Raw genomic sequence first — 16,707 nt, forward strand, 5'->3', positions numbered from 1 at the left:
CAATAATAAAGTATCCTTTGTTGATTCACTTAATGGGATCAGCTTTGAATGAGTAAAGATGCTATGAATTACTTGGAAAAATACATGTTAATGCTACAGTCCCAATAAATATGAGCTCTGGATCCCCAACCAACATGATTATAAAATTACTTAAAAATCGCTATTAACTGACACCATATTAAATATTAACCTAATGTTTTCAGATGTTTATTCCCACTCACTGTCATTCTCAATCCCAATGTAGTATCCCACAGTATGAAAAAGGAAAAAAGTTTTCACAGTCAAATACGGACATCTTCTTTTAATACAAATATTTCTCACATCGCACAAGTTTTCCTACCTGTAATTGACTGAATAACTAGGGCACATACTTTGTGTTACATGGACTGCTATTATCTGTAATAATGATTTGGAATTAACACTATTACATAGAGGAAAGGCTGTAATGTGCAGCACAAGAACACAGAACTGTACTGTTGACCTCAGTTCTTTTACCTACTATTGACAATTATAAACTGTGCTGTAATTTATTCTGATTTTGTATTTTTAAAAGACCACCGTATTTAATTTTAGGGTTATATTTACTCTAAAAGCATGTTGATGACAATGGTTTAGACTTGGTCCAGCCTGTGTGGCTGTATATATATTTGTTCAATGATGTTGGAATCTTTGTCAGTTTATTTTGTTGTTGTTGTTGTTGTTTTGGGTTTTTTTTGCGGTGAGAGCACTGATGTGGCCTCTCCCGTTGCGGAGCACAGGCTCCGGACGCGCAGGCTCAGCGGCCATGGCTCATGGGCCCAGCCGCTCCGTGGCATGTGGGATCCTCCCGGACCGGGGCATGAACCCGTGTCCCCTGCATCGGCAGTCAGACTCTCAACCACTGCGCCACCAGGGAAGCCCCCTCTTTGTCAGTTTTGATCAACATTTATTCTTTTAGTATTCAGTAAAAACTATACACTTACCATAAAATTCTAGCCTTTGTCACTTTATTCCCCCATTGAAGCCATTTTTAAATTAACTCTAATTTTGGTAATATGAGTTTTTTTGCAGATCTAAATACCATAGTACAGTATGTGGACAGGAAGGAGAATTATGCTCTAGTTTGGGAGAGGACTTCCAGTTCATGACTTTGTTGTTCAGGATATTCAGGATTGATTCCCCCTCTGCTGCCTCTCACCAGGCTCCTGTTTACAAAGCCCTGGAGATGAGTGGGGTTTAGAGTGAGAGTCTCAGCTACAAAATTCAGCTCTTTGCCCTCATTGCCAAGGGTCTCACAATGGGCAGCAGGCAGCATGGGTTTCCCTTGGCCCTGGCACATTTGGTGTTTACCAGGAGACGGGGTTGGAGAGATTAGGTTAGGATTGGTGGGGCCAAAAAGACTGTTTAAAAAAAAAACAAACCAAAAAAAACCCTCTGAATATTGTCATTTCTTACTTAAATCACAACTTTATTTCATCTCAATAGAAGGTGGACACAAATTGTCACCTACCTACTCTACAGAATTAAGGACAATAGTTTTTAAGTGTTTTCTTCATCTATAAAATGAAAAGGATAGTCCAGAATATAGTTTTACAAAATGTGTTCCTAAGAATATAAAGAGATGCTCTAGAGAGTAAAAAGGTTCACTAGTTAATTAACTTTAGAATATACCGAACAATGTATTATCTTCTCTCCCCCCTTGGTGAGGTCATAATGACACATAGCATATTAAAGGCTCTGAGAAATCTTGTTGCAAAGAAACCCATTTAATTTTGTTTAATCTATAAGTGCTCAAACTTAACCTCAGAATCCCCTCTACCCATGCCCCCAAAGCAACATTCTTCACAACTATGTATACTATTTTGGGAAATGATGGACTAAACTATTTTTAACATCACCTCTAGTTCTAAATTTGCATTAGTTCTATGTTAGAGTAGTATATTAAAACTTAAAATAACTAAACAAATGTAAGATGTTATTATTAGATCTTGTAATTTCCTATCTCTCACAACTTTTTTTAGGTGAAGGTTAGTCCTACAATGAAAAAACCAACAAACTTAAAGGGAAAATGGGAAACCTACAATTATTAACAAAGAGAGTAAACTCAAAGTATAGTACTTGATATTTTTATTATATAAACTCACCATATGAATCCAATACAGGTTTGAGATCTTTGTATAAAGTAATAACACTGACAGTTTCACGTACAGTTAGGTCTCTGTATTTGTACTGAAAAGGAAAATTACAAATGAATTTAGTTTAAAACCAATGCACATATTTTACTGCTAGGTTAATTTTCTTAAAATCTTATTAATAGCACTCTTCTTAAAAGTATAATGGTTCTGAGTGATCATTAACATTAATTAAATAAAGACTGAAAGAACCTCAGTAGCTTTTCCTCCTGCCACCTATTCAAACTTTTACCTCCATTTTAGCTCTTTTTCCAACTTAAAAGGTCCTCCGCCAAATCAAATCTTAATCATTCTCAAAGACCTAGTTTACATCACTTTCCTTCTCTTCTTTCTTTTTTTTTTTGCGGTACGCGGGCCTCTCACTGTTGTGGCCTCTCCCATTGCGGAGCACAGGCTCCGGACGCGCAGGCTCAGTGGCCATGGCTCACGGGCCCAGCCGCTCCACGGCACGTGGGATCTTCCTGGACCGGGGCACCAACCCGCGTCCCCTGCATCGGCAGGCGGACTCTCAAGCACTGTGCCACCAGGGAAGCCCTCACTTTCCTTCTCAATGAATCCTTTTCCAGACTTCCCTTTAGCCCAAAACGATCTCTCCCTCTCCAGCATTCATCGTCGATACTATTTTGCAATTTACCATGTGCTGTATTGTATTCTCATACCCCTGCCTTGTACCACTCCAGTCCAGGAAAACTAGGAACCTTGCTTACACACTCTTAGCAGATTAGGAAATCAGGAGATGGGGATCCCCATCTGTTCACAACACACTGAAGCTCACCAGCTGACAAGCTCCATTCATGCACAAAGCTTTCAATCAGCTTTTAGTGCTTCTCTCTTAAAAAGGAACAGTCAGTTATTCCAAAAAGAAAGACTCCAAGAAACATGTCACAGACGGAAAGAAGGAACTAAGAATAAAAATAATGCAAGGAGCAGAAGAAAACTTCAAAAAGAATTAGCATTAAAAATTTCAAAGAAAGAAGAAATGATATTGTATCCATAAAACAAGAACACTCAGAAAAGGACTCTTGGACATAAAAAAAAGTGAGAGTAGAAATAAAACATCTAATAGAAGGATTAGAATATAAAGTCAAAGAAATCTCAGAGACCAGCACAAAAGACAGTGATAGACAATAAGGGAGAAAATACAAGAAAAATTAGGAAATAAATCCAGGTCTACTCAAAGGCATCTCTTCAGCAGTTCTTGACCTCTTTTGTCCTGAAGCACCAACTTTTCCATGCTATGGGATCAGTACTATTACCACACACATATTTTTCTTTCTCCTGTCTTATTCACACAAAAACATTCCTTACCTCCCTTCCCCCTCCACCTACAACCAAACTTCTCTCAGTTCCCCTTTACAGCAAAAACTCCTGCAAGGAGCTTCCTACTTTTGCTGTCCGTACTTGCTCTCTTCCTACTCTCTCCTCTTAAAGCTTTTTATTATGGAACATTTCAAAGGTATCCAAAAGTAGAACAGTATAATAAATCCCCTGCTTCAGCACTACACCCAGCTTCAACAATCAACTCATAGCCAATCTTATTTAATCTATAATCTCATTCACCTTTCCCTCCTCCTGTATTATTCTGAAGCAAATGGTAACATCATATCCTATTACCCATAAATATTTTAGTACGTATCTTTAAAAGATAAGAACTTTTAAAAAAAGCCTACAATACTATTATCACACTAAAATAATCACTATTTCCTTATATCATAAAATATGCAGTCTCATGTCATTTTTGTTGTTGTTTGAATGGAGATCCAAATAAAGACCACATATTTCAATGTGAAAATGTCCTTTAGGCCTCTTTTAATCTATAGATTCTCTCCCACCCCTCTTTTTTGATAATAGCTTTACTGAGATATAATTCACATACCATATAATTCACACATTTAAAGTGACTTACGTAAGGCTCAGTGGCTGTTAGTACATTCAGAGTTGTACAACCGCCACCACTATCAGTTTTAGAACATCTTCATCACCCCCAAAAGAAATGCACAACCTGTAGCAATCACCCACTCACTCCACCAGCGACATCCCCTTTCACCCTAGACAACTGCTAATCTACTTTGTTTCTATCAATTTGCCTATTCTGGACATTTCATATAAATGGAATTATATAGTCTGTGGTCATTTATGACTACCTTCTTTCACTTAAGTTTTCAAGGTACATTCATGTTGCTGAATAATATTCCATTATATGGATATAACACATTTTAACTACTCATCAGTGGGTCCATTTCTATTTTAACCCCTTCAAACTTACTTGTTGAAGAAATCGGTTCATTTGTCCTATAGAAGCTCCCACAGTTTGGATTTTGCTAACTGCGTCCCCTTGGTGTAGTTTAATATGTATGTTCCTATTTCCTTTGTATTTCTTGTGAATTAGTAGTTGGATCTGGAAGTTATGATCTTTTTCATGATTTTTTTCTAAATTTTACTTTTTTTTTTCCTCCACTGTCTTCCCCTCTCTCTGGCAAGATCATTTCACAGATGATGGTGTTTTTCCATCAAGTAGCATATGACATCTAGGTATCTCTCCGTGATGTTAACCACTGATGCTCAAAGACTAGACCCATTCTCTTCAAACCCACTCCAGTCAGGGTTTTCCACTTTCACTGAAATTGCTCATTAACATCACCAGTAACTGCCACACATGGCCATATGCAATGGCCAATCCTCAGTCTTCATCTTACTTAACCTATCACAGCAGCATTTGACCAAGTCAATTCCTTCCTCGTAACACATGTTCTTCACTTGATTTGCAGGGCACCACTGCTGCTTTTTCTCCTCTTTGTGTCTACCCCTTCTCAGTGTCTTTGCTGGTTCTTTCTCTTCTCCTAACCTCTTATCTTAATAATATTGAGCCCCAGGGCTCAGTCCTTGGTCCTCTTCTTTATCTCAACTCACTCCTTTGGTGATCTCCATGCATGGCTTAAAATAACATTTATACACTGATAACTCCCAAATTTAAAAATTCGAGTCTGAACCTCTTTCCTGAACTCCAGACACGTATATCCAATTACCAATTTGATATCTCCACTTGGATATCTAATGAATGTCAAATTTAACATGATCAAAATTGAACTCCTTATCTTCCCCCCAAAATCTATGCCTCTTACAGTCTTCCATGACTGTATCCTTCTAGTTGCTCAGGACAAAAGCTTTGACATTATCCTGGATGCTTCTCTTTCCTACACATCCACAGTGAATCTGTTGGAAAACCCTGTTAGCTCTACCTTCAAAAATATCCAGAACCTGATCACTACTCACTACCTTCATAGCTACACTTAGGTTACTACAACTGCCTCCTTGGAGTTGTCTCTGCTTCCACTCGACTGAACCTCCTACAGTCTAGTCTCAGCACAGCAGCTAGAGCTATACTGTTAACAGATCAGGGGCTTCCCACCATACTCTAAGTACAAGTAACAGATCAGGGGCTTCCCACCATACTCCAAGTAAAAGCCAAAGTGCTTACAGTGGCCTGCAAGACCCTCCAAAATCTACCACCCCTTTATTCAGCACTGTTTCCCCTTGCTCACTCCAGTCCAGCCCCCTTAGCTCCCTTTGCTGTTCCTCTATCATGCATGACAAGCTTCTGTCTCAGGGCCCTTGTGCTTGTTTTTCCTTCTTCCTGGAATGTTCTTACTCCAGATTGTTCCAGTTTGCTTCCTCACCTCTTTCAGGTCTTGCTCAAATAGACCTCAGGAAGGCCTTCCTTTACTACTCTCTAAAATTGCAACCTATCCTATTCTCACGTTTGAGCACTCTATTACCCTTTCCTGCTTTACTTTTCTCCAAAGTACTTAACACCTTCTAACATGCTACTTAATGTACTTACTGAGTTGTTTGTTGCCTTCTAATAGAATTTAAATTCCACACTGTCTGTTCACTGTTGTATCCCTAGAATCTAAAACAGTGTGAAGTGCATTACAATCTTTAATGTGCCAGCTCTCTCCTACCTAGTTAGTAGTGACTCCACCTCTAGGAATGCTGTAGATGTAGCATGTAAGAATACAGGTAGTTGTCTGTATGAAAAATATAAAAGTTATTTGTGTAAAGCAAGATGGACCAATAGTATAAATATACCTCTCTTAACTGCAAAAACAATGACAGAGAGGTTGTTAAACTAAAAGCTGTATTTAAGTTGGGAGCTAAAATAAATGCTCAAAGGAAAAAAATACCTGTAGTAATATATCAAAAGATAATATACTGTTCTATGTCAGTTATACCTCAAAAAAGACATAAGTAAAAGCAGGTGGCCCAAAGTAACATGTTGGGTGATGGAAATCCCAGAATCAGATAAAGAGTAAAGGACCATCACCCTAGCAATGTGTCCAAGGTCCTGGCTACCAATGCCTACACTGGACCACACTCAACTGAAAGGATAACACCTGAAGGCAGCCCTCCACCAGGAGGAAGAAATTCCACAAATTGCTTCTATTATCCTACTTACTATTCCTACCTATCTATCTCTTCACAGGCTGGAGAGAAAACGTGCCGATACTCAGAACTGACATCACCACTTGTAAGAGACTCAGTTTTTCAGAAACCGAGCCAAGAACCAAAAGACAGAATGCCCTCTCCCACCTCTTCCCTATGTCCTTTTTTGTTCTTAGGATATGAAGAGGGTGGACGGAAAAGACAGGTGGAAGTATAAAATATCTTCTAAAGATGTCCTGCCTCTGTCTTTGAAGGCAGGTTCCTCTACAGAAAGTTTAGGAAAACTAATTATGGTTTTAAAAATTCAAAACCAATATTTGAATATTCCTGTCCTTGTATGTAAATACCTTCATACATATAAATTAAGGAATAAACCTTAAGGGCAATGTTATCAACTTTAAAGATTAAAAAAAATGGTACGGAACAGATACTCTTCAGTTACATAGTATATAAAACAATGTACTTTAAAAAAAAAAGCTATATATAAATGTTACAACACAGACCTCTGCCACAATCTTCTAGGGCTCCCTAAAACTTCCTCTACAACTAAGGATAATTACTTTATCGAAAGAAAATCAAATCAACTATACCTCAATTTTTTAAAAAAGAAAGAAAATCAGAAGCCTAGAAGATATGATTAGAACAAGCAAGAGAAGCTTTATTTAAAAAACCATCACTCACTCTTTAGAGATTATTTGCTCTTCAATCAAAGACTATGGGGATGATTTTACTGGGGGGAAAAGTATATTTTTAAAGGAATAAGTTCATACATAATGGTGTATTTTAATACTATTGAAAACTGTTTACACTTCTTTGCTTCCTACCATTCTTGTTTTGACAAAAGTATCTAAAGCTAATCGTTTAACTGGAGAAGATTCTGCACTCAACCATTTCACATACATCTTATTCCAATTAGCTTTGATAAACTGAAAAAAAAAAACAAAAAAACCACCCAGTTCACTCTGGTATCAGATGCCACATTTTAAGTAGTTGTCAAAATAACTCACGGCTTTAAATACAAAATGCCTACCTCCTTTTATAAAAAAGAAAAAAATACACTGGTCTTGAACGGTGAAGATTAAAAATTTCAAACCAAATAATTCCGCGTTATAAGTAGCATACAATTAAAGGTAGTCACTCTTAGCAAATCAAAGTCCCTGAAATGGTAATGGAATTCTATTTATTTCACCCGATGTAGTGAGGTACCGGTATTCTGGCTTCTCAAGGACGTTTTTACTTATAACTGAGCCAATTCAACCAAGTTATGATCTCCCGCGGGTCGGCTATTGAGCTGCGTGAAGAATACAAACTGAAAAGGACACAATCTCCGGGGGCCGGGAGGGAAGGGCGAAGACGCACGAATCCTACACTGGGACACAAGTGGAGGAGTGCCCACGACCGAGTTTTAAGTACAACCCTCTCTTTGTGTTGATAAAAAACTAAGACGAAAACTATACTGCCCCAAAGACTGCTCCAAACTCTCTCCCTGAAGAGAGGAGGACGGGCGGCAGGTGGCAGGCAGCCTCGGCTCCGCGCCTTTGTTGACCGTCGCCGCCCCGCGCCGGCCCCGGCCCAGGATTCCGGCACCGGGCGACAGGCATCCCGGGGCTGGGGCGGCGGAGGCGGCCGGGCACTGCCTGGGGCTTCGGGCTCGCCCGGGGGGGCTCGCTAGGCTGGTCGGAAAGGCCCGGGCGGCGCGGAAGGGAGCGGTGGGTGCGCGCCGAAAGGCGAGCGCGCCGCGGCCTCACCTTGGACACCATTTTCTTGAGCTGGCTCTCCGACCCCGCCATGGCGGCCGCCTCGCGACTCCCGTCCCCACAGGCAGAGGGTCAGCCGCTCCGGGGCTGCCCCAGGCTGCCCCACACAGTCGCACACCGCAGAGCCAACCCCCCACCCCCCCAACCTCTACCAACAGGAAGTAGGCCACCACGCCAGCGCTTCCGGTTCCCTTACGTCACTTCCGAGGTCGGTGACCAAGGGTGGGCGTGACTAGAGCTTGGCAGGCCGAGCAATCTTGTGCAATTTTGTGCTCTTCTCTTCGAATGGCCAGTGTTTTTACACTAGTTCATTATGGTGTGAATCTTTCCAAGAGTGCACTTTTGTTCCGAGGGTGGAAACTCTGAGCCGGGGTAAGATTGGCAGATCTTTGACAGTTGCCCTTAGACTAAGAGCGCAGGTGCAGGGAGGGGAAGAAGTACGAAGATCTTGCCAGTGAGCTTAAACGACAAACATCAAGTGGGAAGGCACTGGACTGGAGTCAGAAAACAGTTCTGCCACTGACTTGCCCTTCTGATAATAGCAGGCAAATGCACTCCTAGTTCGGGCTTCAGTTTCTTCCAACTCTAGGATGAAAGGCTTGCAAAAGGCGATGCCCAGCGTCTCTGATTATCAGGTGGTTTTTCATTTTTAAGGTGAAAAGTTCATCATACTACATTCCCGAGGGCAAAGTGCAGAGCCCTCGTTTCACAGGAAGCCAGGCAGTAATTTCTTCTACAGGAAATCATTCCCCTAATCCAAATGCTTGGATTAAGCATTTTAATCCAAGCCCCCATTTCTCCTTGGTGCCCAGACATCCTACCTTCTACCTTGGATTCCGTGTGTGTACTAGCCTGTCCACTAACAAAGTCCAAGTCTTTGAGGGCAGACTCATCTTCAGATCCTCATTGTCTTATTATACAGTGCAAGAGTAGGTACTCTATCTTAATTGAATTTCTATACCCATAGAAGTTCCTCATGGTCATTTATATTAGTCATTATTATTGCACATCACCACCAGTTTTGTAAGTACAGTGCCATTCGAGGTACTGTAAAGCTTGGGCTTGATGGTGTGAAGTATGATTATTTGGATGATATTAGCATAGTGCTACTGGGGAACAGGCTGTGGTATTAATTCTCTTCTAAATTGGCATCTAAGTGAAGGTCACATACACAAAGAGGGCCTAATTGACAACATGTGGAAGCATCATTATACATTGTTGCCAACACACAAAATAAAGTCTATTTTAATAGGTATCTTTCTTTGGACACTATATATTAGTTAAGCACACAGCTCCAGTCAAACCAAACTATAGGGCAGTCTATCCTTCCCTACACTTCTTTGTCACTTAAAAGTAATGTGCTTTTCAAACTATTCTTAAAGCCACAGCTTACCCAGGAGCACCTCCAGTTACAGCAATTCTACTTTTATCAATTGGAAGAGTGTAGGCAATATATTGTTCAAAAGGTGTTCTTGTTAAAAATAATTTTTTAAAGTTTGAAAACAATTAACAAAATCCATTCTCTTCATTTTGCACTTAAGCCACTTAAAATGAAGTAACTAAATATCCTGGGGACTGTATGAATCATAGGAAAGAATCTTTCTCCTCAATCTGAATATATTTCCTTCCACCCAATAAATTAGGAATCCCCCGGTAATTTTAAAGTCAAAGTTTATTTTATTCAATATTCTTGATATTTAAGAATAACTACAATGTAAATTGGAAAATAAAATATTTATCTGTTACAATATCAAAGAAGCATTTTAATCCAAGCCCCATTAAAAACCATAACAAGAGACACTGCATGATTTTGGAAAGATGAAAAAAAGTGAAAGTTAATAGAAGCATCATGAATGTCAAATTATCACCAAATCACAGTGAGGTGGTGGTGGTACTGCTTCTTGACTTATATATAGAACTTACTATATGATTTATAATACTCAACACTCAAGGAAATATCTGATAGAATTACTTCTATATTGTGGTTTTCTGTAGGGCAAGGGCTATTATTACTCGTCTTTTCACTTCTCAGATTCTAACACAGTACCCGGAATAACAGTAGACGCAATAAGTATTGTTGTAGTGACATGTTCCTTTTATAATTAATGTAGTGAATTCTTAGCAATTCATCTATTTATACAGTATCTTGTAATTAGGTTATTCTTCAAGAGCACAATTAGGTATCTGATATTAGAAAAGGCGACTTTAAAAACACAAGAAATGGTCCTTTTAGTTTTAATTTCTTATTTCATACAAAAGGACAGTGAGGATATACTATTAGAGTTAACACCAAAATAACCTACCCATGCAGTGAAATTACAGAGAACTAATGCTCTTCTCTTCAAATGGCCAATGTTTTTACACTAGTTCATTATAGTGTGAATCTTTCCAAGCATATTAAATACTTTTCTACTTAAACATGGAACACTGAATATAATTTCACCTTTTCTTTATGATTTAAGCTCATCATTATAAGCATCCATTATTATTCTAAATCAGCATTAGTTTGACTGTTTCCTCTCTACCTAAGGTATGTCTGCCCATATAATCCATCTGGCTCCTATCTCATTGACCAGGTTTGGGTTACCTATAATATGCTTTCAAAGCACCTGGGACTTCTTCACAGCACTTATTACACTTGCATTGGACATTTATTTGTGAGACTTGATTACTATGTTTCCATACTAGATTATAAGCACCATGAGGGCTTGGACCTAGTCCAGGTTTGCTCACCACTGTATCTGCAGTGCCCAGTATGGCACCTGGTGTATAGCAGGCTCCCACTTATTTAACTGAATGACTAAATAACTAAACGCCTACTTCAGTGCGTACCTCCCCCATTCCCCCCAGCTATTTGCTGAGGGCAAGTCTGGGAAGTCAGAGAATCAGTCTTTCTAAAAACTATATTGAAAAAAAAAGCCCCTACATGAGAATATAAGAGTATAGAACCCCAGCTTTAGGGTCTTGTGGTAACTATTTCTACTTTTATGCTTTTTCCCTCTTCTCGTACTTAGAAAAAGTAGAGGTTGTATGTAAGTGTCCCTTAGTCATGAGATCTTGGGCACTAAACCTCAATTTCCTCCTCTATAAAATGATGATAATAGTCCCTTCCTCAGTGGGTTACTGTGAGGATTAATAAATAATCCTGAGGAATAAAACAATAAAGTGCTCATCACATTGCCAGAAATACTAGAAGTGTTGATGTTAGTTCTTGCTCTTAGCTGTGCATCACATTCGTAATAATATGCTATCTTTCACATATGAAGATATTGTCATTATTGACCCATCACCAAAGTAAATCATTTCTTCAGGAGTAGTTAAAGGATTTGCTCAGACAATCAGCCCACCCAACCTCTCCCCATTAAGACCAATGGCTTTTACGAAAGCCTCATATTTTAGCTTTAAACTGCTTGGCTTTCATTCATAACCTACTTCCACTAAAAATACACATTCTCTATGGTTCTACTAATGTCACAGTGCATTCTTGAGATGTCGGAGATCTTATATAGCCTAGGAAGAGGTTATAGAAAATTCCAGAAAGGACAGTCCCACTGGAAATTAAAGTACACTTTTTCTTCATATATTAAAAAATTTCATTTTCCTTTTTACTATTTTAAAGTACGTGTAAAATTCTTTTCCATTTTTGTGGTAGCTAATCAATTTGAAGAGGGAAAACAAAATGCTTTATTATCATTACTACCCACTGTTTTTAAAGAAGAAACATTAATAGCTTAAATTGTGGATCCTTTGAGTGTATAGCTGGCACAGATTTTGTAAATCCATACTGGGCTTTCGGCTTATCATGGTTATTATAACAGTCAAAGAGTAATTTTCCTTTAAAAATGTATCATTTTCAAAGTATTCCCAAAGTGCTAAAGGTGCTAATTGAGGATACATAATTTTAAAATGATGCATATTGCAGATGAACGTTTATCTCTGCTGTAGGTTTAAAGAACAGTATAGATATCTCAAGAACAACAAAGAAAATTAGATTTTTTTCCTTCTTATCTAACTACCTAAGGATTCATATTACAAAGCCAACCAAGAAACCATCTACCTTAACCAAGCAGTTTGTAAGGATAAATAATAAGACACAGAAGTTCTCAGCCCTATATATATGTTGGTAAAATTAAACGACCTTTCCTTTCAAGTAACTCTGAACTTTAGAATCAAAGTTTTAACTGTTGCTGGAGACTATGTATTGATGATGCACTGCTTTGGAGTTTCTCAGTCACTGTATCTTCTTTCACTGTGGTCCCGATGACTTCAGACACTCCACTGGTTCCAAGGATGCAAGGCAAACTTAAAAACACTTCACTATTTATATCATAATATCCCTGAAATGAAAAAAATTGGGATATTAGAGCCGAATCACTGCAAAAAAGATAATACCATAAATATGGATATTTCCTAGCTTTTCTGGTCCTAGAAGTACAAAGTGATACAAGTTGAACTTAAAAAAAATTGTTCATTTATTTTCTAAATTCGAGTCACTGTTTCACAAAATTTTTGTGAAACGGAACTTGGTCAAAGACACCCACTTTATGGGGAGGTAAGCTAGCCCCCTGCAATATGAGTAACAGGCTGGGGGTTAAGAAAAATGTCAGAGTGAATTCCCAGGGGAGGGGTTTAGCATGGACTCTGAGTGCAGTCAAATTTGGTAATCTGTTTTCAGTCTTTCCTTCCATGTTTTATTTCCCTTCTGGTATTCCTAAGTTTTCATGAACATTTGGTTAAGCATTTGTGCCTCATCTTAGCTGTGCTGTGCTTTAGGGACTCTATACTTGGAATAAAGCAGTAAAGGACAAACTGAACTGGAGAAGCAGACTGATGACTGGCTAAGACCAGTTGGCACGTCGGTCTGGGGTGACCTGGCTGGCTGAGGAGATAAATGACAACAAGAAGTTTGTGGAATTTATAAATGCTTCTTGGGGATTCCAAAAATTAATGGGGGTGAAGGGCAACCTGGTAGAAGCCCAGACTTCCTATAGCCAAGCAGGACAGAGCTTAGACCAAACTGTCTTCTCCCATGTGTTACTCTAAAAGCTGGTGATACTGAAGATACCTGGGTTACAGTGTGAACAGCACTTTTTCTGGCTTTACATTAATAATATAAATATTTTAAAATATGATGAGAGAATGAGAATAGCAATTACCTTTGCTAAAACTGATACAGAATGCACTTTCTTTTTATCATTCACAATACTGTCAACCAGGTCGGCTACTGACAGTCCAACAGACCAGGATCTTTGACCTTTTACCCTTAACAGTTCCATGGCTCTAGGTTATAAAAAACAAAAACAAAACACACAAATCACGATTTTAGAAAATGCACAAAATATGTACACTTAGTTTTAGCTTCTGTTTAAGATATTAATTAGATATTTTTATGACACAGAAGTGAGAGTTATACAGCAATTGTTAGGAAAACCTACAGTCCAGTAATGAAGCTTTTCTTAAAATGTCAGGCAGTTCACAGAGAGTCAATACAAATGGCCTAATAATATAAAAAGATGCTCAGCACCACTAATATTTAACTAAATATGAGTTAAAACAATAAATACATCAGTTTTGCCCATCAAAATTGGCAAAGATTAAAAAGACTGATAACTACTTTTCCCCAAGCTACAGAGAAACAGGCATTCCCATAACTGCTGTTGAGAGTGCAAAATTATTCAACTTTTAAGAGGAAGATCTGGCAACACTTGATCTAGAAATTCCTCTTCTAGGAATTTATCCTATAGCAATATGCTCAAGTGTGCAAAGATATACATGTAAGTATGTTTGTCTTATTTGAGACACAAAAAATTTTGGAAATAATTCATGAAAAGAGGACTTGTTAAATAAATCAGTACCAAATGTAGTGCCATATAGCTTTTATTTTTTTAATTAATTAATTTATTTATTTTTGGCTGTGTTGGGTCTTCGTTGCCGTATGCGGGCTTTCTCTAGTTGTGTCGAGCGGGGCCTACTCTTTGTTGAGGTGCACCGGCTTCTCATTGCAGTGGCTTCTCTTGTTGCGGAGCACAGGCTCTAGGCACGTGGGCTTCAGTAGTTGTGGCACGTGGGCTCAGTAGTTGTGACTCACAGGCTCTAGAGTGCAGGCTCAGTAGTTGTGGCACATGGGCTTAGTTCCTCTGCAGCATGTGGGATCTTCCCGGACCAGGGATCGAACCCGTGCCCCCTGCATTGGCAGGCGGATTCTTAACCACTGCGCCATCAGGGAAGTCCCCTAGTGCCATATAACTCTTGAGAAGAATATAAAGTAGATTTATATGTACAATAATGGGAAAATATCCAAGATTTATTATTAAGGAAACAAAGCAAGTTGCAAGATAATATAAATAGCATACATTATTATAAAAATAATAATAAATAATAATGATAATGTTTGCAGAAGCATGGGAAAAAATGTTTGGATACGTGGACACTAAACTGTTTACAGTGGTTGTTTCTGGAGAATGGAATTACCCCTGCTTTTCACTTTCTCCTGTATAGATATCTGCAGTATTTAAAGTTTTATCTTTGCTGTATACCAGAAACTAACACAACATTGTAAATCAACTATATTTCAATAAAAAAATAAATAAAGTTTTATGAGAGCATACATTCGTTTTGTAACTAATTAAAAGTGATACAAATTAAACAAACATGTTTGAATTCCTTCCTTTTAAAAGCTATAAATGCAGCATTATATAGAGAAGCAGATTAGAATGGATTATACAACATACTACTCTTCTCAATAAGAGAATATTCTTTCTAGTTGTTATATTCTAAAAACCATAAACTGCAGGTTTAAAAAGCTAAAAATCACCACTCAGAATTCAGGAAAGGATGTTATTATGTGACAGTAAAACAACAAATGGCATGAAAATACACAGTATGTAGAGTCCACCCTATCGGGTCCAGACCCCAGGAAGGCCTCTGAATAAACACAAAAGGTACGAGGATCTGTGCATTATACTTTGTTTTTGCCTGAATTAATAATGTGGGTTATCCATTCATATTAGACTAATTTCCAAATGTATTTATGTGTAATTAATAAATACATATTGATTTTAAGTGGTATAGACAAATTCTCTTCTACATTTAAGAAAATATCCAATACCCTCAGATATAGGATCCTATATCCTAAATATAGGAGCAGTAAATCACTGCCTACAAATAAGGAAACTATTCTACCCTCTAAAGAGTCAACTGTATATTGAAATATTAAGCTTGCAAAGCACTCTTAGATCTACTCTGAGATAAGAAATCAAAGAATAGAAAACATTGTTCTCATGTACTTTGGTTTTGTCCATACTAGTAAGTTTTGTTTGCAGAAGCCCGGTAAGTACATGCTGTGCAAACAGCTGCTACATTAGCTATGAAGTATATGGTTTTTAGTTGGATAAATGCAAAACTACACTCAGTATTACCTGTTGGACAGCTGCACCTGAGAGTTATGCCTTGTTACGTCCTCTTGGCCACCCCATGTGGGCACTAAAAATTAAATGAAAAACTGATTATATTTCATCAATAACTCTCTTAGGATTAAGATGTGATAAATGATCATCTGCAGTTAAGGGTATTAACTGTATTAAACTTTTTTTTATTAACTGTATTAAACTTTTTTTTTTCTTTTTGCCGTACGTGGGCCTCTCACTGTTGTGGCCTCTCCCGTTGTGGAGCACAGGCTCCGGACGCGCAGGCTCAGCGGCCATGGCTCAAGGGCCCAGCCGCTCTGCGGCATGAACCCGTGTCCCCTGCATCGGCAGGTGGACTCTCAACCACTGCGCCACCAGGGAAGCCCTAAACTTTAAAGAAACATTTTCCCCCCTTCTAGCTAGAGTTATATTTTTCCACTGGTGGCACTAAATGTGCTGTACTGATTGCCTGGGGTGAGAAAGACTTTGAGCTGCAGTTCCCCCAAAACATGATCCCCAAAGTCTACTTGCAGCCCCTTACCTGTTCTCTCTCAACAACACTGGGCCATTTTACTGTCCAAGTAGAAAGCTTTCTTTTCTCAGCAGGCAATGCATAATAGGCTCCCACGTGCTGCAAGCACTTGGCATTTGCTCCACTGGGAACCATACATACATACATACATGCCACGCGGCTTGCAAGATCTTAGCTCTGGCCAGGGATTGAACCCAGGCACAACAGTGAAAGCGCCAAGTCCTAACCACTGGACCGCCAGGGAATTCCCACAAGTCTTCTAAACTGCATTCAAGATTAGGCCAGTTAGTGATGTGTCAGCAACAAAGGACAGCTTCCCCTCCTCAAACTGATTATAAGCTTCCAGGGGGCAGGGATCATGTGTTTTTCTTTTGTGTCCTCCAACACAGATTCTTTAC

At 38.8% G+C, this 16,707-nt stretch overlaps 2 protein-coding genes across 11 annotated transcripts in view; both read right to left on the reverse strand.

Moving 5' to 3' along the window:
- Positions 1-8,520, reverse strand: part of TSG101 (tumor susceptibility 101) — a 56,752-nt gene extending 48,232 nt beyond the window's left edge. The window contains exons 1-3 of one of the 2 annotated variants that reach the window (XM_073808674.1): positions 8,363-8,492; positions 6,134-6,199; positions 2,124-2,208 (exon numbers count right to left, since the gene is read on the reverse strand). Coding sequence is in view for 1 of the 2 variants with exons in the window: in XM_033862611.2 (XP_033718502.1) it covers positions 2,124-2,208; positions 8,363-8,404 (127 nt within the window). In the remaining variant the exon portion in view is untranslated. Of the gene's footprint in view, positions 1-2,123; positions 2,209-6,133; positions 6,200-8,362 lie in introns of both variants that reach the window. The other variant, XM_033862611.2, reaches the window with a different exon arrangement.
- Positions 8,521-10,028: 1,508 nt separating this feature from the next.
- UEVLD (UEV and lactate/malate dehyrogenase domains) overlaps positions 10,029-16,707 on the reverse strand; it is a 46,620-nt gene continuing 39,941 nt past the window's right edge. For 8 of the 9 annotated variants that reach the window (XM_004321530.4, XM_033862613.2, XM_033862612.2 and 5 more), the window contains 3 exons: positions 15,790-15,853; positions 13,528-13,651; positions 10,029-12,708 (listed from right to left, as the gene is read on the reverse strand). In XM_004321530.4, the coding sequence (XP_004321578.3) occupies positions 12,541-12,708; positions 13,528-13,651; positions 15,790-15,853 (356 nt within the window). In that variant the 3' untranslated portion in view covers positions 10,029-12,540. The other variant, XM_019948034.3, reaches the window with a different exon arrangement.

The sequence above is a fragment of the Tursiops truncatus genome, chromosome 8 (assembly GCF_011762595.2).
Source record: "Tursiops truncatus isolate mTurTru1 chromosome 8, mTurTru1.mat.Y, whole genome shotgun sequence".
NCBI classification, from domain to species: Eukaryota; Metazoa; Chordata; class Mammalia; order Artiodactyla; family Delphinidae; genus Tursiops; species Tursiops truncatus.